General features: G+C 39.8%; 2 protein-coding genes across 2 annotated transcripts in view; one reads left to right on the top strand and one right to left on the bottom strand.

Annotated features, from left to right (window-relative positions):
- Window positions 1-3,902: 3,902 nt before the first annotated feature.
- On the bottom strand, window positions 3,903-25,633 carry DCUN1D2 (defective in cullin neddylation 1 domain containing 2). Its single transcript, XM_085215129.1, has 7 exons — window positions 25,066-25,633; window positions 22,803-23,019; window positions 20,508-20,676; window positions 19,698-19,828; window positions 8,537-8,619; window positions 5,741-5,837; window positions 3,903-4,464 (listed from the first exon to the last, which is right to left on the bottom strand). Exons 1-7 carry the CDS (start codon window positions 25,066-25,068, stop codon window positions 4,385-4,387), a joined length of 780 nt encoding a protein of 259 aa, XP_085071255.1. The 5' UTR covers window positions 25,069-25,633; the 3' UTR covers window positions 3,903-4,384.
- The window catches only part of SLC9D1 (solute carrier family 9 member D1), a 29,605-nt gene continuing 29,360 nt past the window's right edge, over window positions 25,524-25,768 (top strand). Inside the window, exon 1 of the mRNA XM_010728421.4 lies at window positions 25,524-25,666. The gene's annotated coding sequence lies outside the window, so the exon portion shown is untranslated. The remainder of the gene's footprint in view (window positions 25,667-25,768) is intronic.

Here is a 25,768-nt window from a genome sequence, read left to right as displayed (position 1 = left end):
ACCCCAGAGAAGTACAGTTGATACCAGACATGGCTTCTGAACAGTTCTGTTTTCTGCTCCAGCTCCTGCTTAGACTTGAACCTATTCACTAACCCTGGCCAGATGTATCAGAGATGTAATGTAACTACCAAAGGGAAGGGTTTCACTCTGGCATAGGGATCACGTCTTTAAGAACGGTACTAGTTATAGAAGACACCGAGACCCAGGAAAAAACAGCCTTTACTTGTTTAATTACTTGGGGTGCATCATTTTTACGCTGCTTCACAGCACTGCCTTGAGAGAAGAATGTTCCTTTAATGCTGCAGCATAGACTTGATTCTTTTCTACCGTCTTGACAGAAAGCCTACAACATCACATGAAGCCTATAGGGTTTGTCTAACAACAAATGGCAGAGCACAGAGCATCTCACTGCTTCTAAGAGGCACAAGAGAAAACACTGCGGATGTCAAGCAGCTATACAAGCCAATAAGAGGAAGCATCCCAATCACTAAATAAAAATGTGAACGTCCTTAAGCTTCTGCAGGTGTTTTCTCATTAAGAAATGAACACTGTACCCACTGATCTGAAATTTGGCATCTTGTGTATGTGAGTATAGATGAGTATAGTATGGTTGCAGTCACAGATGTGTCTATCAACGGCTTATAACAAAAAAGCTGAGCATCACAGGTGTCCATCTCACCTTATTCTACCCAGCACACTTTTTACAATGCAAATGTCAGAAAGCATGTTTTGGTGAATACTTCCTAAAAAAAAATAGTAAGGTCTCATTATTGCAAAACATGACCTTTTTCTCTTTCAGAAGGGCTGTGCCTCTTGATGGACCAGGTGCTGGGTTGGCGGAAGCTGAGGGAGGCTACAGGTTGGAAAAGGTTGCCGTTTTTTGCCATGACTCATCAGCAGTTTTGTTGTTACAGGAGAACACTTGTGGCATCGCAGAAGCTGGACAGAGATGCCATGGGGAAAGCAGAGAAGACACCTATTTTGCTCCAAACTTTCAGAAGAGAATTAAGGACAGTTGAATACATACCTCTGAAGATCTCTGCACAGATTGGCCTGCAGAGTTCAGAACCTAGGACTGAGCAAGACTTCCCCTCCAGTTACATCTCATTGTTAGTACAAACGGAGGATGCAAATGAGAGAGTTCAGTTGCTATTGGGTAGGTGTAGTGAATCCAGCACTGCAGCTAAACACACCAAGCTGCTTAAAAGCTTAAACGTGGCACAGATGAACAAAACAGGCAGACATTTGTTTCCATTGTAACTGCTAAAAAAAGTCGAGTTCTACCCTTTCCCTCTTCTTCCCAATGAAATAAAAATGCAGGAATCCAATAAACTAACTGAAACAAACCAAAATCCCACTAGTCCTTGCAAGGCTTCCAAAGCAGAAAGCTGACAAAACCACATGGAGATCCCACAATTGACTTCTATCCCTTATGTTCCAAGTCCCTTTATTCCTTTTTCCATTGCCACAAAATTCACACACGTACAGCTTACTCGGCAGCAAAGCTCCCAGGTGCATTGCACAAATGGATGCCTGAGGGTGTGTTCCTCTTGGAATGACACACGTGATAAATTACATTTAAATTTAGAATTGGCAAGTACAGATCCTATGGCTCAGTTTCAAATGCTCTAGGATGTAAAACCAAACAACTTGGCAACAACTTTAACAAATACAAACAGCTTATCTAGGAACTAATATGGTATGCAGGGAACAACTTAAAGATTTCTGTACCATTTATAATTATAAATTGATCAGCCTATGCGTTACCAGTATATGAGCTAAAAAACTAAGTCAGAGAGTACTGTGAAGTGTAAGAGTGAACAGCAGCAAATATTAGAATTCAAAAGGAAGTCATCATCCAAAAGCAGTTTATTTGCATTTACTTTTGTGATTGTTCAAGCTTGAACAATCCACATTTATTCCATATTTATAGGAAGGTAAAGTGCACAGGTGATTTCAAATGGGTACAAGATTGGGAAGAGCAAAAGAAAAATAAAAATCCTGCTACACTTTTACCCAGTCCTCTTCTATTGCAAGGCCTAAGAATGGCAAACAATAGCGTCTGTATGGAAACGGAGCACTGTGCTAAGCACCTTCTTCCTTGGATTATTAAGTCAAAAAGCCTCAAGCCACATGCATTTGTTATGCTCTACTTATCCTGAAACGTAAAAGGGTCATCAGGTTGATTTGAGGGAGTTCTCAGCATGTACAAATGTTTCACAAACTCTAGTGCTATGAAACTGTTTGATTACATAATACACCAATAGATCAAATAATTTCTGCTCTGTTACATTATACCTATACATCCTAAGTGACATAGGGTGAACTGAAAGCACTCCGCTGCTATTGGCTGGATAGAAGCAGTTGTTGCCATTGGATGTAACATTTATTTTCCAAAGCCTACAGGACAGACACAGAAATTTCTAGTTTTGAGTAAGCCAAGTAGAAAAATCAAATGCATTACAAACAGCATCATACTGTTTTCAAATCTCTGTTGACTTGCATAGAATGCTGGAGTTATGTACACAAATCCCCTTCTAAGAAGATATAGTCAGAAAGTAAGAGTATGTGTTCACTAACAGGCTCATTTCCTGCAGAATACAGGTAAGACTGAGACACTGACATCTAGTGGCTGTCATGCAAGACCCAACATTTAAAAACTGCTTCGGGTGAGAAGACAAATAATAACTAACTAGTTGGGCATTTGAGACTTGCCTGCTGTCTCCCTATACATAGGAAATTTGTTAATTTTTTTAGCCCTGCTTTTTAAAGATCATGCACAACTGAAGTTTTCTCAAGTATAAGAATGAAGGTAAACTCTCTGTATGCAGTATGTACATTTGTTTTTGTAGGCTTCACTGCCATACACGAAAGCTGACTGCTTATGTGAAACTAATATTTAGATTTTTTTTTAAATAAGAAGACTATAAGTATTATAAGTCTTTATATCCTCACAATTATGAAATAAGATCACGCAATACTGAAGTTACCTGATGTGATCCAAATAGATATGTTATATAACTTAATGCAAAATCTTCTCAAATTCTTCTATTTATGCAGCTCTGATTACAGCACACATATTAATCATAGCTGTAAATATTCTTGAGCAACTCCTTGCTTTAACAAACTTTGACAGAAGCTACAGACACCTCTTTTTGATGAGGTAGTGTTTAGAAGAGCCCTGTGTGAAAACACGTTGAATAATTTCTGGTAAAAAAGTCTTGTGCTTAAGCATTGGAAGACATTGGGAAGAAGGATATTGACAGTTACGCACTTTATAATAGATAGCTACTGAGAGGGAAGAAAAACACATTCAGATCCAATTTGACTAGCCTTGAGATCAGTGATGCTGTATTTTTTTTCCCTCCCCCTCACATAAACATTACTGAATATACAAAATATCCAGAGACTATCATCATTAATGTGAAGCTTCCTTATTTCTAACTATTTCCTAAGTAGAAGCCAACTACTGAAGTGCCCGGGCTTATTCATGCTTACATTCTAGGAGATGCGTCAGGAATTGCACTCCTAAGTTGTTGAATCTTGCTAGAATTGATGATGTTTCGGGCTACAAGTTATATTCTACCAATCCATTATTTCAAATTAAAAAAAAATACATAAAGACTAGCTGAATAATGATCTCCAACATGAATTATAAAAGCATCTTTGGTTGCACAAAGTCAACTTTAAAAAGCTGAAGTCGCAACACAGGATAGAGAAGCAGCTTCTTCTCACTAATGCGTGTGCAAGCACTTCAAGCATGCAGTGATGAGGAAGTCAGCCTCAGTGGAAGATAAAAGGCTGGATGTGATCAATCTTTGTAGCTAAGGCTTACAAATATAAATACAAATATAAAAAAGCATGTTTTTTTACAATTCTCTATTAAGACAGATCCACAGAGCTAACTTATATAAAAACACGCCATACTGCGTAAGTTTTATTTAGGGATTTAATTTATATACCACAAATACTGCCTTTAATATAGGTACAATATAATACAGTTTATTTGACTGCTGGTGTTCACTTTGGATCATGAACTCAATGGCATGCTGTGCTGTCAAAACTTCAATAATAAAATGGCCTCTAGTTAAACTTCTCCAAAGTATAAAATCATGCAAAATCTACATCCTATATGATACAACCAGTACAATAATTGAAGCCAATAGCCTGCAATCAGCCTGGACCATCTTCTGAGCTTGTTCACGAAACGTCCACAACTCAACCATCATTTTCGTTAGGCAGAAAGGAAGAATTTCCGTTTTGTCTCTGGAATCTCACCATGACCACTGAAACCAGCACCAATGTGCACAGCTATCAGCCAACAAATCTTCATTACCTAATGCAGTTCAGACTGTGCATTTAGTCCACGTTGATGAGTCTGCGGTTAGGAAGTTTTACGCTTTCCTCCTGTGACTACCGGTCGTGCATATTCCACAAAATCATCTATAAGAACAGGCCATGCTCCTAAAGAGAAGGCATGCAGTTCAGAAATTAATTATTATTGGCAATAAGTTGGCACAATCTCTAAAAAGAAAAAAAAAAAAGATATACGGTTTTGCAGTTAGCAGTATCTTTGTACTGCGATACTGTGACACTTGTACCATAACAGTTTCAGATATTATCTGTGAAGATATTGTCACACCATGATATAACTTTCATCAACATATTATAGCAAGTTTTTAATCTTTAACGTTTTGGCAACAGATAACATCTTTATCAATGGCATCTTTATCAATGACGGAATCGAGTGCACCCTCACCAAGTTTACTGATGTCACCAAGCTGAGTGGTGTGGCTGACATGGTGGAAGGAAGGGATGCCATTCAGAGGGACCTCAACAGACTTGAAAGGTGGGCCCAGGTGAACCTAATGAGGTTCAACACGGCAAAGTGCAAAGTTTTGCACTTGGGCCAGAGGAATCCCAGGCATCCATACAGACTGGGAGGAGCAGTTCTCGAGAGCAGCCCTGTAGAGAAGGACCTAAGGGTCCAGGTGAATGAAAAACTTAACATGAGCCAGCAGTGTGCTCTTGCAGCTCGGAAAGCAAATGGTATCCTGGATTCCATCAGAAGAGGGGTGGCCAGCAGGGACAGGAAGGTGATTGCCCCTCTCTACTCTGCCCTCATGAGGCCCCATCTGGAGTATTGTGTGGAGATCTGGGGCCCCCAGTACAAGAAAGACAGGGAGCTGTTGGAGAGGAGGGCCAGAGGAGGGCCACTAAGATGATCAGAGGGTTGGAGCACCTCCCCTTCAAAGACAGGCTGAGGAAGCTGGACTTGTTCAACCTGAAGAAGAGAAGGCTGCAGGGTGACCTCACTGCAGCCTTGTAGTACCTAAAGAGCACCTACAAACAGGAGGGGAGTCAATTTTTTGAAAGGGTAGATAAGGGGAAGGTCAAGGGGAAATGGTTTTAAGTTAAGGAGGGAAGATTTAGGTTGGATATCAGGGGAAGTTCTTCACCAAGATAGTGGTGAGGTGCTGGAACAGGCTGCCCAGAGAGGTTGTGGATGCCCCATCCCTGGAGGTGTTCAGGGTCAGATTGGATGGTGCCCTGGGCAGCCTGGTCTAGTATTAAATGTGGAGGTTGGTGGCCCTGCATGTGGCAGGGCAGCTGGAGACTCATGATCCTTGAGATCCCTTCTAACCCAAACCACTGTATGATTCTATATTCTGTTTTTCATTTAAAGTAATATTTCAATAATGCTGTATCAATTTTTGATGATATTTCAGATACTGTTTACCTTCTTCATCATAGTTGGACATATCATCTGCAATCATATTTCCAAAATCTAACAGAAGATTCCAAGTATCTTTTGGAATTGATCTTTTATGATGTTCCTATAAAAAAAAGAAGGCTTCTGTTTCAATATAATCTATTTGTAAATTCCACAGAAATATTTTATTTTGACATACACAGAAACAGGTGGTTTACAATTATTTGTTTTAATAAATTGAAACTACAAAATAAACTGCTGCTAAAAAAAGGTAGAAAAGAAAGAAAGCATTTACTTTACACTTCCAGTTATGGATCTCATTGTCCAACCACTTCAACTTGAGCCCTTTCATCCTACCTTTACCTAGTCTGTCTTTTCAATACAGTTACAGCTGCACCTGCCTTTCTCCTTTCACTCCCAGGCTACATTCTGGATCCATAATCTCAGCCTTTCTTGAAGTAGCCTTCCAGTACCTGAAGGGGCCTACAGGAAAGCTGGGAAGGGACTTTTTATAAGGGCAGGTAGTGACAGAAGAAGAGGAAATGGCCTTATACTGGAAGAGGATAGATTTAGACTAGATATTAGGAAGGAATTCTTTACCATTGAGGTTGTGGATGCTCCCTCCCTGGAAGCATTCAAGGCCAGGCTGGAAGGGGCTTTGAGCAACCTGGTCTAGTGGGAGGTGTCCCTGCCTATAGCAGGGAGATTGGAACTAGGTGATCTTAAAGGTCCCTTTCAATCCAAACCATTCTGTGATGATTCTATTCCTTCACTGTAGTGCACATCTGCATTTGCTCCGCTTGTTCTATTCTCCATTACCACATCTTTGTCTAATTTCTAATATTTTTCCAGCCTGGCCAGTTTGAGCAGCATGCCAAAAAGCTTCAGTTCTAGTCAGTGTTCTCTCAGCTTTTAGTCAGCCTTTCCATTCTCATTCTTTCTTCCTCTCAATCCCCTTCAGAACCTGAAGACCTTGCTCCACTTGCCCCAACTTGATCAACTGGATCGAGGATCTGGCCACAAGCAACCCTCCCTTCTCTTTCTATCCTTTCTGTTCCACACAACCAGCCACACAATTCTGCAGAACAATCTGAGCAAGCTCTGGCACTTGTCTGACCCCGTGAGAAACCTCCTGATTAGCCTGGAGAAAGAAAAATGTAGTTTTAGCTGGATGTGTTTTCTGCCAGCTTAGCAAACAGAAACAACTCATAAAGAATGGTCAATGAAGTACCACAATTACTCTAAAGGAAAGCAGCAGAAAAATATGTATGGAAGAGACTGTGGAGAACCACAACATCTAAGCAGTTGTGATCTGTAGGATCATTTCATCTGTTGATACTGCTACATTACTCGAAGTCAGCAGGGGTGATTAACTGGAAATTCAATTTCACTCCTGAAACCTAGATCTATTTTGCAGCAGGAAATTGTAACTTTGTGTAAAAACAGGCTTGGTGAAGTGGGTTTTTCTGGTTTTTTGTTTTGTTTTGTTTTTTTTTGTTCTTTTTTTAAAGCATTAATAATCAGCAGCACTAACAAACTGCATTTCTAAAAGCCCAAAACTTGATCAAAATGAAGTTGACATCCAACACAACAGCAAACATGCACTCTTACTCAAACCAAATATTTTTTTTTTCAGACAAGATATAACAAGCAAACACACTATCTTCTAGAAGAGGGCTCCTTAAAAACAAACAAAAATAGAACATCATAGAGTCCTTAGCTTGCTGCTTTTTTAGGTTGTTTTTTTTTTTTTTTTTCCCATCCATGCATTTCCTCTGAAGTTTTGGTTCAGGTTAAATGTTTGTAGCAAAATAAGACACTCTATAACACAACATTAGTACTGCTAGCTCTGTAGAATTGTTTGTTGTAACAAACTTGATCACACTGAATGTAACTTTTTGCAGATATATATATATATATCTGTATTTACATGTTTTAAATGCTAAGTATATTAAGGCAGTTAAAATGTAAAATATTTTCATAGATTCTCTCAATGAAATTGATACATACAGTCAATGAAGAAAATATACTGCCCAAAAATGTTTGAAAAATAAATTAAGCAAGTATTATGAAAAGTACACACTTGAAAAATACAGAAATAAGTATAGAAGAAACTTTTTATTCTCTTGAACTACTGATAAAAAGTCCAAATAAATTATACATTTTTTGCAGGTACATAGAAATGGAGTATGGATAAATAGATCACTTCTTTAATAAGAACATTTTGTAATTTCTGAAGTTTAATTTATATATCTTTACTCCACTGCCCGCAGAACTGCACTGATAATACAAAGTTGTCAAGATCAGTTCACAGCTATTATCCAAAGTGAGTCAAAATAATTACTCTGAAAAAGAACTTCTGCTAAAAAGTTGCCTCTCAGGTTAAGTCAGTCATAACAGAATTGACTTAAAAAAAAAAACAAAACAGTTTATCCATTAATACCACTAAAGGCAGAGCATGGTAAAAATATGTGGCTAACAACAATCACAGCTGTCTTGAGAGTAAAGACAACATTGGTTCAATCTACAATTATGGCCTCATTTCATGCAGAAGTTATTGGAAGTAGGAGGATACAAGATTAAGCAAGCAGAATGCACTACTGGTTTGCTACATCTTTTTTGCTTTCTTCTCCACTAGAAAGTTATATAAAGAAGATTTATTTTAGCTTGGTCTAAGACTCTCTTATATCAGCTTACAAAAAGGAAGAACTTCAAAAGGAGGCATTCAGAAAGTCTGTCTCTTTATTGTAAGCATAGTACCATCCACATGAGCCAGACTACTGTGGACAACAACAGTCAGGGATGAATAAACTGTGTACTTACCAACAAGAATTTATTCCAAAGATCTAGAAATTTAAACCTTCCTGACAAGACTAAATTCCAGTACGCAATTGCCATTTCTAGATCTGCAAGACAGAAAGAAAACCATCAAACGTTACATTATATTGTAAGCAATAGATCTGTTACAATTAAACAATGCTACATCCAATACGTTATGATATAAATGAATTATTCTTCTAAAATTTTTAGAGCTGACAGAAAAAAAAAGTTGCTTACTGACCCAGAAGGCAGAAGGTGAGAGATCATGGTAAAAATTGCATATTTAGCATTACAGTGCTAAAGATTAAAGTCTTTTCATTATGGCCCAGCAGTGCTGGATTAAAGATGCAATTAAGCTCCAGAAACAAAACACACTAGTTATCAATAAACCTGCCCACAGACTTAAAGCAAAAAAGAGACAAATATTGACAGCAACTCAAACACTGAAGTTTGCAGGTGCCAATTACTGTAAGTTTATCACATTTTAGATATGCATGGCTAGAATGGGATTTTAAAGACAAGAGGGAATGGAAAAACTATTTCTCTGGGCATAATAATTCTACAGCAGCCCTAACAGCAATACAATTTTCTTCTTCCAGAATCATTTATCAGAAGAACACCTAGAACCAAAGCTGAAAACTTAAGTCCAGAAAGCAGATCCTATTCTACACCACAATCTAACAGCAGGGCTCAGTTCATGCATACCACCAGGAGGATGCAGCACTGCCACATGTTCAAGTGGAAAAGGGGGAGCAATATTAGATGCAGAATAAGGGTAGAAAAAGAATTTCTTGAAGGCCTGTTTCATTCTCAGCAACACAATACCTAATTGCTCCTGCCCCAATCTCACAGATAACACTGTCACGGATTCACACGTCGTTGTGCAACCACAAAATAAAGGCACATCCTTTCTTAAACCACAAAATGCTTTCAATTGGTGCTTTTAGTCTAGGTTAAGTATAAACCAAATACGAAACTTAGCAGAAAAGACTATGGTAGTAGCAGATGTAAAGGAAGCCAGGCCTGCCTTTAAGAGGGGAGTATGGTATTTGGAACTGTGCATGTCCTATGACAAAGCAAAAACCAGTGTCACCTGACTTCATACCTGAAAGAGAAGTTCCAGATTTCAACACAGCCAGTTTTCTAGAGCCTATTTCATTGAGAGCAGAGCCCAGACTAAGATGATAGAGATGCAAATTAATTATTCGTATCATTTATTCCAAATGAAAAGCAAAATAAATGGGAAGGGAGAAACTCAAATAATCTTATGAGTTCCTAAACCACACTGTGAAATGTCTGGCTTTGATTCCATTCACTCAGGCTTCATTATACAGACTCAACTTTTCCAAGCTTGTAAGAACTGGCAAGCATCAAGCAAAATGCACTTTGATGAAAAAACAGTTTCATAGCACAAGAGTTTACATATTTCTGATGAAATATTCCTTGAAAAATAGAAGAACATACAGGCAAAGAAGCAAAGCTAGTCAGAGGTAATAAAAAAAAAAAAAAAGTAAGGAAAGAGGAGGCCATGAATCGATGCAAATCACAGAATCAGAATGGGCAGGGTTGGAAGGGACCTCAAGGACCATGAATCTCAAACCCCCTGCCACATGCAGGGCCACCAGCCTCCCCATTTAATACTAGACCAGGCTGCCCAGGGCCCCATCCAAGCTGGCCTTGAACACCTTCAGGAACGGGGCATCCACAACCTCTCTGGACAGGCTGTTCCAGCACCTCACCACTCTCTCTGTAAAGAACATAAAAAAGAGATGCTGGAACAAAATGGACTATCCCTTTTGGTAATGATGCCAGTTTAGGCACCAAACTTAAAAGTAGCTGGAAGAAATCAGGCCTTCAGATTCTGTTACAGGATTCAGTTCCTCATCAGGCTGCTGACAGTAGTATCAATAAACTGTAATGCTGAGGAGTTCCTTTATTTGCTACAGTTAGCAAAGCTCTATAAGCAGAAACAAATACGAAAGGGATAAAAGCCTTCAGATAACAACTGGCTGGCTGATGCTGGCAGGGTTCTCTAGGTCCCTCAGGCCCACCCCACCTCCAGCAGGGCATCCAGAGCAGGGTGCCTGGGGTCGCGGACAGGCAGTACTGAGATCCCTAGGGAGGAGACCCCACAGCCTTTCTGGCCTCATGCCATCTTTCTGTGGGATGCAGAATTCATGCTTTTGCAAGATGGGAATTTCTTATGCAGTCTTAAGAATATGTATCTCAGTGCTGCACAGTTATGAAAGCATCAATTATAAAAAGAGAAAATAAAATCGTAACTATGCTGGTTTTGTACAAAAAACAGTGTATGAGTTTTAGAATTGGAAATGAGAAGATAGCTGCATGAACCTATGAACCTCTGGAAACTAAGATCTAAGTAAGAACCAGAGATAACAAACTAGCACAACTTGTGGAGAAGGAGAAAGAACATTACCAGTTAAACAGACTGTATCTACTTTCAAGATTTGACCAAATGCCTATATTGTTAACAAAAATGTTCATGATTAGATTTTTAAATTAAAAACAAAACAAAACAAAACAAACAAACAACAAAACAAAACTAGAAATTAGACCAAGTTCTTTACTCTTTTGCTCTGATTTTGGATATGGGGAATGAAGTCACTGTGCACATGAGTAATCAAGGAAGCAAGAAACAGATAAATCATCAGATTGCAAGGAAATGACTGAGAATAGAATTTATGAGGGACATGAAATTAAGTTCATTTAGACCTGCTGTGCCAAAACAGCACTCTGGGATTGCAGCACTCACTTGTCATCCCTCTGCCAAATAGAGCTTTCCAGCTCTCTCAGACAGCAGTACCAACAGAGCTGTTTATGCAGTTATGTTTGAAGCTGTCAGAATACAATAACCAATTCATTTAAATTACTGACATGAGAGGAAAAAATAGGCAGAAAACAAAATAGCTAATTTGGAGGCCAGTATAAAAAAAAGATTTATGGGAATACTTCAATATTAGGCACGGTTGCCCATAAAGTCTGTAAATGGCACACTATTTTCTATTATGACAGTATAGTCTACCATGTTTGAGAGGTTGGAAACAAATCATTATCTTCTTATCAATGTTATAAAGCTTTTCTATGTTACACTAATCATCTTTGTGAAAGACTATGAACTTGTAAAAAGCCCCATGCTTGGTATTCAAAGAGTACCCAACTAACTGTATGGGCAGGACTTTTTGTAATAGGAAGTATCTGGTAGTGTTACCCCACTGTCAGATGCAAAACAGAAAATTAGCTAAGAATGTAACAAAGATCGTGGGAGGAAAGAGTTGCTTTTATTAGGTAAGTTAATAAAGATTAAAAAACAAACAAACAAGAAAAAAAAAAAACCAGGAGTCTGAAATGAAAATTTCAGAGCCAAGAGTTCCTTGAGATTTTCTCTCCTCACTGCTTTAACCAAATCTTATTCTACAGCTGTGAAAACAAAAGTATTCAAGAAACTCTAATTTTTTTATGCTATATTAGGTACAGTAATCTGGACAAATGCAAGACAAATCTATTCCATCACTCAACTGCCTATAATATTATATTAAACCTGTATGAGAGACTGAACTTCAGATGTTTTCCTTGTAGTAATGTAATTTGCCCTAAAAGATCATTGGGTTAATATCTTTGATCTCTTTCCTCATGTTTCCTTACTGTGGTAAGGAAAAAAAAATCATACATCTATGAAGCTAAAACAAAACCTACATTGCACAAAATAATTATTTTCTTTCAATAAAATTATTGGGCACTGTGTAAAAAAAACAAAAACAAAAACCAACCAACCAACCGGTGCACATGTAGAAATGGTGGAAACAAGTGTGTATCTAAAGAATTAAACTATCATACTATCCTCACCAAAAAAACATCAGATGAATACTTGCAAGATTCAGTGAGTTACTTGATTCCTTGATTCCTCATTTCTGAACAATTTTAAGTCTTCTTGGGCCTCCAAATTACTGAGGACATGGACACAAAAATAGTTTATTTCCTAATCATAACATTTTTCTTTTACATACAAGTAAAATCTACATAGAATAGCAAGAAAACACCATTAGGATTCAACCTGGAAACCCCTCAGCAAACTGTCAAATGTTTAGAGCAAAACAACCCTTATCTACAATTAGGAGCACACTCACAGAAGGAAGAGAGGAGGGGAGAAGCAGAGGAGTATGAAGTGAACACTGGAATTGGCTTAACTCAGGATCCAGCTGAGTTGTATCCATTTATCTCTGGCAAAACCATTAGCCAGGAGCTCCCCAGTGCTGTGCTTGAGGACACAATGCACAGCATCAGAATTAAGTCTCTGGTGGACAGGGAGGCATGGTGAATCACAGTATGTGGATTTCAGAAGATCTCTGCAGGAATCAGTCAGGTCTGACTGCTTATTAACTCTATCTCAGTATCAGCCATGCTGAAGCAGACTGATTCCATGAGGAACCTTTCATGCTCATCTTGAGCATCAACTTTACAAAGGCAGATAAACTGCTTCTAAATGTGAGCTAGGCTTAGAAGAAGATAACTATCTAAATGTCAGTTTGATAATAAATCTGATTATAGCCAGTCTTACCATCCTTCTGTCTCTTCAAATCTCTCCATGTGCAGTTCAAACAAACAATAACTGATGACTTAAAGTTGTCTGGATATACACATCCTAATTAAGAGCCAAATCTGAGTAAAAGAATCAACAAGGCATTACTAGAACTGGAAGTTATACCACATGTTTGGTGCCACTATAAGACTTTTTTCATCAGAGCACCATGTTCTATACTAAATTTCTCTTAAATTGCGGGTGCTTTCAGAATGAAAAACAAACAAAAATAGAACAAATCATACAGACAGACCAAGGCTATTCAAACACCTAAAATACAGTATTTGCAGATCTCTTCCAAAATAAACATGAAATTAATTTGTTGAATTCCCTCAATTTCTTCATCTACTCACTCTTACAAGCACTCTACAAATGGATCAATCTAATTCTTCATAGAAAGTGAAGGAAATGTTGATAACTAGCAAGAAAGAAAATGATATCCTCGTGTAACATCTAAGCTTCTCTAAAGATCTCAAACTTGAGATAATGCTATGATGAAAGCTAAAGATGACGTTGCTTCAATTAAAAAGAGCACATTATACTCATCTGCTCATAGAAGATGCAACCTCCTTGAAGTCCACATACCGGATGCAAAGATAGTCATTCTTCTGGTCTTGAGGTAACATTTGATTCAAGTCTGAATGCCCTCTTCATGTATCATGTCTTGCTTGATCCCAGGAAACTGGCAGAGAGAAGGAAGCACAACCTTTTGAGCCAGTAAGTAGGTGAAGGGACCACAAAGGAGCGACGAAGGACCAAATCTTTTTGTTTCCATGTTGAAAGCTGAAGACTGTGAAGGAATGGGTTAAGTTCCTCCACTGTGCTGAAACAAACTGTAGTTAAAGTCCTGAGCATGAGGAATGTCTTGAACAAATCTTGTTGAGGTTCAAAAGGGAGATCCATTAAGAGACTCACAATAAGTACCAGGTTCAAAAACAAAACAAACGAAAGGAAAGATGGAGCTAAGGCCTTGTTTTGAGCTTGAACAGTGTCCTTGGAAATCTCAACTGGTCTCTACACATGACCGAAGATCTATATATAAAGCTCTTCTTTAATCAGACAAGAGCTAAGATGCAAAATTTCACTGACTCTAGTTGAAAGAGCTAAAACTTAGAGTAAAAGGTGAGATAAATATCTCCAAGTACGTTTGGCAAAGCTTAAGAGTTATTATAGTAAATACAGTAGCAAGACTATGAGAAAGCAGACTAAACAGGCAGAAGCAGTTATCCATAGTAATTTTTTGTCAAAGTCTCCTGAAAAACTGGACCTTAATAAACCATGCTTCTCACATTACCTAAAAAATACAAAGCACTCAGATGAACCTTAACATATCCAAATATTATGTCTGCTGGTTCAATATGCAGCCACTGAGATGGCACTGCTGTGTGGAACTTCTCTTTTCCCAAATTCTGTCCATCACTCAGAGGGCAATAGATTTAAAACTCATAAACAGATATATTTTCTTAGACAATAATCAAATCTATTTAGACGTATTTGAAAGAGACTTGACAGTTGGATCCTAAGCACTGCAATCAGAACACTGTTTTTCTGCTTTAAAGGAAATCCTGGTAACATACTTTTGCTTCCTGCATTTCACTACTTACATGAGCTATCATCTAAGGGGACTGGTACTACTTTTACTTCTTTAAAGAACCTATGTTCAGACTGAAGCATACCATTTAACATTATTAAGCTAATAAAAATAAATGGAATTCAAGTAGGATGAGACTACAGAGACAGAAGTGCTGCAGATATAAAGAGAAAGATTCTCTGGTATCACCAAACCATGGAAAAGAAAGAGACTAATATTAAAGGCAGTTCTATGTCTAGGAATGAACACTGGACTCTGCCTACTTTGGGGCAAGATGGAATCAATGCAACTGAATTTACTAGAGAGGATTCCTCCCAACTAATAATGAAAAGGCAGAATTTCTTGCTCTGAGGTGAACTATGGAATAAAAAGAAATTAAAGAAGCAGTAGAAGACAGGTGGTTCTAAAAAAGAAATAAAACCAACATAAAACTGCTAAAAAAAGCCAGGACTGCTTTTCTGCAGTGAAATTCACTGTGCCGTGAAAAAAACCTATGTCAGGTAACACTAAAATTCTTCTTTTTATCCACCACCAAAAAGTCCTTCCGTCCCTTTCTACTCCCTTCCTTACAAATAATGTCAATAACTAAAAGATGCTGTCTCCTAGAAAAGAAGTGTTTGGGACATATGAACATTTTGGTTTGTTTTCTTCCTCCCCCAGAGGTACGCTCCAGGTCAAGTTTCACTGAAAACTGACAGTAATCCCCAAAAGAACTTCTAGAACTTCAGTTTTGAAAGCGAAGTTGGACATGGCAAAATTCATCACAGTACACTGAAACAAACTCAAACTGCTACCTGTCATACTTTAGACTCCATAGAAGTCAAAGGTGCTTCTAGAAGACCACACTGAAGTGTTGACTGTCAATTGTTCTCTTCCAAACCAGGAAAACATGACTCATACATAGGAGACAGTCCTGTATCTAACACTGTCCAACACATAAGTAATTCAGATGATACAGCAAAGGAAATCTTAATTAAATCTACCATTTATACAAAACCTAGATAAAGCATAGCACGGTACAACACAGGATTACAATTCAAAGTTATCTGCATAAAATGAAAAAAAAAAAAAAAAAAAAAGAAAAAACAAACCAAAAATACCCCAAAATACTTTAAACAGGGAGCACTTCATTAAGGAGAAGTGCAAAGTAATACAGCTAGTAGGAATAATCAACTGCAAACATTGAAGACAGGGATCAAGAGAGCGTATTGCAGTTTTGCAGAAAACAAGTAAAATAACAGACTACAAAATGCAGATATTGTCAGTGTTAGAATGTAAAAAAACCCATACTGAGTTGTAAAACAAGGAACAAAATATCTAAGGCACAGGGAATGCTAACTTTTTTCTTAACTACAAGATGAGAAAGTTAGATCAATTGGACTGCAAAGGCAAGAATAGACAATTTGGAAGATTTATTTATTTATTTTGATTACTAGCATATTTGTTTTTAACTCAGTCTAGAGAGTAAGGGAAGACATACATATGCCAGATATGTAAGAAGCTTTACTAACTGTAGGAAAATGCTTGTATATGTATTTATGGTAGACGTGTAAGTAGTGTAAGTACTGAGCTTCAGAACTCAGGAACATAGATTCAATTTACAGGAAAAAAAATAGAAAAAAATCTAACAATAGATAACCATATACGTATGTCATATACGTACAAGACCTGCTGTCAGATTTTAAGAATATATTAAGAAAAGGCAGTGGATAACCAACTTTTTCAGCCAGAGGACCAACACCAATTAGACCCCAGACTCTGCAGAACTACTGAAACTGAAGAGGCAAGGCAGAATGTCTTGCTTGCATACCACTGAACACAGTGAACAACAGATACGTTTATTTTTTTTTCTTTTTACAATAATGAAAAACATTAAAAAAAAAAAAATCAAGCAAAGAACTTGATTCACTACTAGAGCATCAGTTTGTCGCTGACACTAGTTGTCAAATAGGAGCATTCACAAGTCATATGTATACCTGAGAACGAAGAAATTCTTTCCATCTGCAGGTCACTGCCCTAAGCAATGAGTGCAACAGCTACCAGACTTCATGGTTTTAGTTCCCTGTAGTTCCCTGTGTAGTAAGAGGAAGCAGTAGATACTTCAAGCCTCAGAAAAATCGCATTAAAATACTTCCCAATTGAAAGGCAGAAAATAATTCCTTCTGTTATTTCCATTTTATTAATTCTATTCACCTTTATTCTTTCTGTAAGCTTACTGAGCTTACAGTCTTTAAGCCTAATTCAAATGTGAATGTATGGAAATGGGTAGGCAAACACTATCACTGGAGTACATAATCAGAAAAAAAAATTAAGGAAAGCAGCTAGGACAATAGCTTAGGAGCAGCTATGTTTACATAGCACTGTATGTCATCTAGTCTGCACGTGGAAAGGAAAAAGAGATCTGCACTTTAAAAGGATCTAGACAGAGTTAGACAGAGGTTTCTACCAGCTCCATACTGGATTAAGAAAGAAGCAGGCTTTGTCTATGAATGGGATATGTTCCTGCATCTCCTCGACAATACGCCTTGCAGTCATAGGGACTCAAACACCACATGCTTCCACATAGTTGTGGAGAGAATGAGTAAAGATGAACAGACAAAATACAAAGTGTACAGAATATACACTGTGCAATAAATACTCTATATTAGAGGCAGCTGAAAATACTAGAGCTCTCAGCACATAGAAATGCTCTTGGAGGGCAACTGACTGAACTTCTTTTCCTTGCTGAAAAGCTTTTTTGCTGAAAGAGAACAATAATCACTCTCAGAATAATCAGAGGAGAAAGAACTACAACATAAACACCAGTCTATTTTCTTTTCCTCCACTTCTCTGCTCCACTAAATGTAACAGCATTTCTTGAGAAAAGTCCAATTCCAAACCAATGCAGTATCAATTTTTGTTTGTCTAAGCTATCAGTGACCTGAAGAACCCCCAAATCCCATATTAGATAACATGCATGCTCGTATCCTTTTTCTACTCAACCTATGGCAGAAAATTGCATCTCCACAGAAATAAGAGAAATAGCTTTTAGATTTATTATCTAGAGTCGCCTTAGCAAAACAAAGCTTAACCAAAAACATCCCCAAGTTACTGTGAATTAGGCATCACTTGAAATTAAGACATTGTAAGTATTGCGAAAATTATTATAATTCCTCAAACCTGACATCAGTAACAGTTCCAATCAACTTTTTCTAAAGCATATTTTACACTTTCTTTCTGCACTGCATAATTTATCTCACTAAAACTTTACTTTCTTAGTGCAAGAAGACATTTTGGTGTTTTATTGCTAAGAAGCACCTTTCTTTCAAAACAGAGAAGACACTTACAAATGAAAGGGCCTCTGTACCAAATAAAGAAAGGTAATGGAACACAAGTAGATTTCCTTTTTCCTCCTCATGTCAAATAAACAGTACATTCAGTTCCATAAGGTGGGTTGGGCTGCCTTCCCTCCCCCTCTCTTTGTACAGATTTAGGTGCAAAGCTTTTTAGACGTATTTCCCAAGTAGGACTTTCAAGCTGGAATAAAGCCAATTAAAACAGGAAACTATTTGTAATATTTCTTTAGGTGTTCCAGAAACTCCAGCCTCCACCATAACTTTTTCCTGCAGTCTGATAGAACTAGACTTCATCATGAAGAGAGGCAAGAAAACAAACAACTAGTTGATGAACCTGAATTCCAACTAGCTACTGAGAACCAGTGTGTAACTATTTCCTTTTTGTGTCTGGAATGGTGGCATGTGACCAATGAAAGAATGACAAGAGTAATGAGAAAAGAAATTGCAGCAAAAGATAAAGGGAAACTGGAAACTGACTAAAAGCATTCCACGTTATTCAAAGTAATTCCCACTAAAGAATGAGGAACAGACACTACTGTTTGAGAAAGCCCAAATCAACATTCTGTTCCTCCACATCACTTACTTTCCAACAATTTTTGAGAAAGACTACTTATTGACGTGTATATCAAGTGATGCAGACACAGAGAAGTGGCTAAGCAAAAAAGAAACCAAACACTTCATAGAAACATAGAATGGCCTGAGTTGAAAGGGACCACAATGATCATCTAGTTTCAACTCCGTGCTATGTGCAGGGTCACCAACCACCAGACCAAGCTGCCACATCCAGCCTGGCCTTGAATGTCTCCAGGGATGGTACATCCACAACCTCCTTGGGCAACCTGTTCCAGTGTCACCACCCTCTGTGTGAAAAACTTCCTCCTAATATCCAACCTAAACCTCCCCGTCTCAGTTTAAAACCATTCCCCTTGTCCTATCACTGTCCACCTGTTTCTGTGTATCATCACCCTCTGAGTGAAACTTCCTCTTAACCATTACACAAACAGAACAATGATGATGAAATGATGCTATAAACATTGAATTTTTGAGAATAAAACATTTGAATTTAAATAACGTATCTATTTTACTACAGCAATACAAGACATGGATCTGGACAAATCTCAGAATTTAGAGAGAATACTCGTTACGTTGCATGCCTATTTCTATTCACTAGCTTTGAACCAAATCCATAACTTTTTTTTTTTTAACTTCATATAAAAGCTGTGGTTTAAAGCTAAAAATTCTAAAAGGTACAATAACTTCTGCCCAGAGTTTTCTCCCGCTTTTAGAGCTAATACTGAGATTTTCTCTCAGCTTTATTCTGAACAAACAGAAAACACAAGTTCATTAGCTCAGTTTTTGTTTTTTGTTTTTTTTTTTAAACATAAAATTATGTCAGAGGTCTAAGAACTGCTTTGGCAAGAGGAGAGAACATCAAAACTAACAGAAATCCCTATTAAATTACCTGTACCGTGTGAATATTAAAGAAGAGATTAACTGAGAGAACAGAGAAGAGAGGACAACTCAGGAAAAATGATCCACAACAAGTTTACTACTGAATCATCGATGACACAGCTACATTACTGGATGTATTAGGAATTCAGTTCACTGCCTCCACATATTTTCCCCACTTTTTCTACTTACCTAGACCTTTTTGTCCAGGATTTTTTGCAAAGTTAAAAGTAAACTGATAAAAATCTTTGAATTTTGTTGGATCCTTCAGTTCTTGTTCCAATCGTGGCAATAGAGCTTTTAGTTTTTCTGTGGAGTCACACCTGTTGCAAAAGAATTTATATTATTTTACTGTTGGTTATTTTAAGGATTAGTTCAGAGCAAAACAAAACAATAGTTACCTTAAAAACAGGAGGTCTTTTTGGAAAGCCTTTTTAAAAATATGAACAATCATATACCTTTACTAAACAAATTGAGATGGAACATTATACATAGGTCTTCATAAGCACACAACTCAAGCAGCAATCCTTTTGCAGTCTCTTCATGAGCTCATGAATTCAACAATAGATGTTATTCTGTTCTTAAAGCTGACAATACAAAACCTCACTGGAACAGACTCTCCAAGGCAGTGGTCACAGCCCCAAGCTGCTGAGTTCAAGGAGCATCTGAACAATGCTCTCAGACATATGGTCTGATTTTTTGGGTGGTTCCATGCAGAGTCAGGAGTTGGACTCAATGATCCTCACAGGTCCCTTCCAATTTGGGATATTCCATGATTCTGTAAGATCTGTCTTCCTTGCTGTACTGTAAGAATCATTCTACTTCTACCTTCCCAAGCCCATCGTTAAGGTTTTGCAGTAACGTGCCGCTGTAAGGATGACAGGACACTACAGGTCTTGAGCAGCAGTTAAGCTCAGCACTGTTACAACCAGCTTTTCAATAATCTAATGAGAAACTGAGCTCAGGCCTTGCATTTTGAACTACAGAGAAATGGATACTTACCCCAGCTCCATCATGCCATCTACAAATTCCTTTTTACTGAATTCACACTGAGTAGCCGCCCTGAATTTCCATGCTACAACCAGAACACTGATACTGGCAGGGTCCAGGCTTAAATCGTCACAGAACTGTTGTATTCCATCAATGCCAATTTTATTTTCATCTTGTGGGTCTGCAGTTCAAAATACAAAAAGGATCACTGTAATTATTCAGAACAATAGTTACCAGTAGGCATCATCAGCACAGTTCTGATACACTGCAAAATTCAAGTTTTTGGTTTTACTGAAGCATCAAAATGTCTTCACTTGAAATCTAGTTCTAAGTACCTTGAAGAATAACAGTAGGTGAATCAAGTTTTTGGCTTAGCTTCCCTAAGAACTGGCTTGTGATTATTTTCTACATTCCTCAGGTAACATTAACAAAACAGTGATCTTCTCTCCATAATGCTCTGTGCAAGATATAAATTAACAGAAAGAAATAAGCCTGACTGAATCTACAACACAGTAAAGCTGGTAAATTCATCACAAGGTAATGTATTGATTGGTTAGCATGTTGTAAAGTTATTAACCAGCCAAACAAAAACCTACCCAGTAAGCCCACAGAACTTTTCCTGATAGCAAAAGATGAAAACACACTACAGCCGTTTAAAGACCACAGTTGACTGAAGCATTCTTGGTTTTCATGTGTTAGGAAGGTTACTGTATCATGGCTCAAACAATGCCTCAGCATAACAGGGCCTCAAGTTAAACTTGATGTAGTTCTAAGGGAGCTAAAATGCCATTCTTATATATTTTGGGAGTAACTGAAGATCTGAAAGCAGAACGCACGTGTGCTGAAATCGAGGAATCAAACCCTTCATTGTATTCTTTCCAATCTTCTGAAAGTTCAAAGGTTACAATTTTAGCGGGATCTGTGCTAGAACTACAAAGGTCTGCTGCTAGCCAGACAGATAACTGGCTGAGCTTTCTTTCACACAAACAAGTGGGACAGTTTGCCATTGCTAGAATATTGCCAATAAATAATATTGGTAGGTTTTTGACCGAATTTCTATACTCTTTACAGCATTTGTGAGTTGGCATGTATATTTTTGACCAAACAATCCCCGAGATCAATATGCAAAGACCAAAACACAAATATATACAGATACATTATAACAGTAAAATATATATCTCTAAGACACAGAACAGAGTGGTTAACTAGTTAGACTTTTTCCACATACACAGAGCAAATTCTAGTTTCCCTGATTCTTTGTCTCTCCATTATCACCTTATAATGAAGTACGGAATGTCTATAATCAGAGTAGAACACATGATTTCAAGAGTAGGAAGAGTGGAAATAGTATGATAAGAAGATAAAGTGTATACGAAACACATCATAACTACAATTAGGAAAAGTACATAAAATCATAGTTGATTAATTGTTAGAGTTAATTTTTAGAACACAAAGTTCATGGATCCCAGCAGCAGCTTGTAATGATGCTTCCTACATGCTCTGCACTAAAACGTAAAGAACAATGCATGCATTCATATCAGATGGCCACATTCCCAAAAGCATCATTACCTGGATCACATATGTTCTTATGCGACTATCTTTTCCTTTTATTTTTTTCTGTTCTTTTTAAGAAATGAGGTAAAAAAAAAAATAAATTAACTGTCAAAGAAACAACTCTGCCTTTATCTCACTTCTCTGTTTTCCTACCAAGCCTATCCAAACAAAAATCATTTTTGCAATAAGAGGCAAGCACAAAGAGTAAATCAAGGATGGAGCTTCAAGACTAATTTTCTGAGGGTTTTTATTTTACTGTTCAAACAGATTTCTAGCTGTAATGTTACTTGAAATGCTTTTTGATTTCAGAGCAAAGAAATACTAGTATATCTGAACTAAACTCCTCCAAATATTAGTGCAGGATCACGTGTGTTCTTTTGCTGCACAAAGTACCTCATGAACGTATCTTACAGCAGCCAGCAGCAGTAAATCAAGTAAGTTCCATAATAAGCTCTACTCCCCTTTCCACATACGCAGCTGACAAGACTTCTACACGCTAGGTTTTAAATACTCTTAGTGTTCAATACACAACTTTGGTACATGCTCATGTAGAGTTCAAAATAAATTCCTACTGGAGAATCAGACTTTTCTCGTTCTCATCTCAGTGCTGCATACACAAAGTGAATAGCAGAAGTTCGCAGTCTTTCCTTAGAGCTCCTTCAGAGCAGCAGAGGGATGAGCTAGAGCGATACCACCCAAATGACATAATTACAACAACAAAACCCACATCAAGAGAAGAAAAACAAGCCTTACCTTTGTATCGATTATACAATTGTTCTAATTTCTTCCTGTCTACTGAATTCTTCATGGATTCTTTGTAGTACAAATCTGGATTCTGGAAGTAGTTGTCTGTTGCCACTTCTAGCTTCCATTCATTCTGCATCAAGCAGTATATAGCAGTCCTTTCCCCAGCCTGGGTAAATGCCATAAACTGGCGGACCTTGTCCTTCTGAGATGATTTAAGCTTATGCTTTGGGATGCAAAAGAAGCAGGAAAGTCAATGAAGCTAATCCAGAGGTTTGTTTCAGCATTCTACTACTAATGTCTATATTTAAAAGGTTTTAGTTTTCTTGCTGATGACAACCTTCACTTCAGAATTACAGGAAGACAAAAGCCTTGCTCTCCTGCAGTTAAAAAGACAGCATTTTCTTCTGCAAATAGGAATGATAGCAACTATACATACATTTTTAACAGCAAAAATTCTGGCTGTAATCAATTTGCATTCCTGCTTTACTGCTCACGTATGCAAGAGCGTTTTTCTGTTCTGTAACATGAGCAAACACAAATTTCATCGTACAACAATATGGCTATCTTCTGAAAATATGTCCATTGCTTATAAAAACAAGGAACCATGGAGCCTCAACATACAGAAGCTCAGGTTCTGTACAAGTCCTTTGTAAACTGAAGAAAACAGAAATCTGCCCAGTGGTTTTCCTGGCATTTTCCTAGCATTAATGGAAAGTTTCATTCTTTTAAATGATCACTTGAAGAGTCAGAAGTATTTCTCCCACTTTTACATAACTTCTACCAACAGAAGACAGAAGGTCAAGCGAAAATAAAGCACGTGCCAGAGACATGTCGAATGCTATAATGAAACTAAAAAGTTCTGAAAAACATGACCTAAAACTTTAATGCACTCTGAAAAAGAAAAAAAATACATATATATATATTTATGCTATTAAAACATAAATCAATAAAGCAGCCCGCTATAGTGGTACACAGGAGCCCATAAGGAGTTTCTCTTAGCTCATGGCAGCAGCCATATCTACACCACATCCCTACATTTCTGGAGAACCCAAGAGGTAGGAGCAGGGATTTTATGGGGAGAAAGTCTGCTAGTACCGTGGGTCAACACGGAAGAAAGAGAAGGTAACTTAAATCAGTGTGTTCCAGCACTTCCTGATTCTGTTCAACTGCACACAGTCAGGTGCAACAAGGAAGTAACCTGAGAAAGCTGTCTGCAGTTGCTCTGCTGCTGAGGCAGATACAGCAGAACACTGCATGAGGGGATACAGCAGAAAAGATCGATGTCCCAGCCCCATAAGTATCAGAGGAAGAGCAAGGTACCAGCGACTGGGGCAGCTCTCAGCGCCCTTCTTATCTCTCCTACACACATGGATGGGGACATATCCACTGCAGGCGGACGCGAGACAAGGAGTGTGTCACGTGAACGAGGTATGAGCTTCGGTCCTTCTTATCACTTCTCAATTTTATGTAAGCAGAAGGATGGAAAGCAGCTTTTCAGGGAAGTAAAAAAAAAACAACAACCCCACTAGGGAAAATAACTACGACGTGTTCAGGGAAGAAAATCCTCAACAGCCTTTTGCTCGGCTACTATCGGCTCCTTCAGCAAGCTTTCAGCTCTAGCGGTTAAGATACCCCCGGACCGAACCCCTCCTCGTGCACACCAGCTGCCGCGAGGGCAGTGCCGACAGAGCTCCGCGACAAGGGGCCGGAGCCCACGCAGAGGGGTCACTCGAGGAGAACACGCGGCTGCCCGCTCGCTGCTCTCGCTGCCCTGGGAGTTCCCGACGGCGTGAGACGGGTGACCCGCGCGTTCTCTACGAGGCCGGGGGGGCGTTTCTGGAGATCGCGCCCAAGAAGAGCAGCCCCATCGCGGAACGCGGCGGCGGAGCCAGGAGGGCAACACCGCAGTTCCCGCAGCCTCTCGCCTCGGGGGGGCCCGAAGGCGGCCCGGCCCCGGGGACGCGGCGGAGTGACTCTGCGGCGCCGGGCAGCGCAGCCCAAAAAAGGGAAAGGTACGCGGCGCCGTGCTGCGGCCCCGAGCGCCCGCCCCGGGTGACCTTCCCGCCGCCTCCGCGCGCAGCGGCCGCTCCTGTCTGCTGCTCGCCCCCCGCCACCTCGTCCCCAGGTCGCCCGGGCATGGCGCAGCACCCGGCAGCCCGGAGGGGCACAGGGGAACGGAGCGGAGGAACGCCCGCAGGGCGCGAAGAGCCGGAAAGGGAGCAGACCGTGCCGCGCCCGCCGCTGCAAGCCGCCCGCGCCCGCCGCCTACCATTTTACCACCGGCGCTTTGACCAACTTCACCGCCCGGCGCCGCCGCCGCCGCTACCACCAGCACCTCCCGCGCAGGCGCACAGCGGCCCGACCGGCGCCGCCTATCAGCGGCCGCGCTGCGGGGAGAGGAACGCGGAGCTCGGGGCTGCGCGCCCGCGGCCCTGCCGGCAGCGGTACGGCAGGAACAGGGACTACAACTCCAGTCGTGCACCGCGCCCGGAGCTGCCGGCACGGGGAGGGAACGGCTCCGTCCCGCGGCTCCCGGCGCGTCCGGACTACGCCTCCCGTGCGACCTTGCGCTTAAAGGCGCCGCGCCGGCGCTCGGTCCCCGGCGCAGGGCGAAGGGGCGGTCGCTGCGGGCCGGGCGAGGCTGTTGGCGCTGCCCTCCCTCTCCATGCTGCGGTCGCGTCCCGGCCGCTGCCGGCCCCACTCCGTCCCTCCTTGCCGCAGGTGAGTGCGGTGAGTGGACGGGCGGGCAGCGGCCTCCTTCCCTTTTCCCTTCGTGGCCGCCTCCCCCGTGCCGCGGGGCGCAGGGAGGGGGCTCGCAGCTCCTCCTCGCCGCTCCCTTCCTCCCCTGCGCGTCCCCGAGCCGCTCTCAGGTGGGTGCGAGAAAGGGCTGGGCCTTGGGGTTGGGTGTTACCGCCGTGAGTCTGCGGGGTGGGAAACAGACCGCCTCGGGACGGCTGCGAAGGTTCTCCTGC

Source organism: Meleagris gallopavo, chromosome 1, assembly GCF_905368555.1.
Source record: "Meleagris gallopavo chromosome 1, MGAL_WU_HG_1.1, whole genome shotgun sequence".
NCBI lineage: Eukaryota > Metazoa > Chordata > Aves > Galliformes > Phasianidae > Meleagris > Meleagris gallopavo.
This window is presented reverse-complemented; position numbering and strand designations above follow the sequence as displayed.

Coding starts and splice junctions, on each gene's coding strand:
- DCUN1D2 (XM_085215129.1), bottom strand. Junction 8,620..19,697: donor TCCTGGACAAAAAGGTCTAG/GTAAGTAGAAAA, acceptor TCTGTCTTGCAG/ATCTAGAAATGGCAATTGCG. Junction 5,838..8,536: donor TTTGGAATAAATTCTTGTTG/GTAAGTACACAG, acceptor TTTTTTTTATAG/GAACATCATAAAAGATCAAT.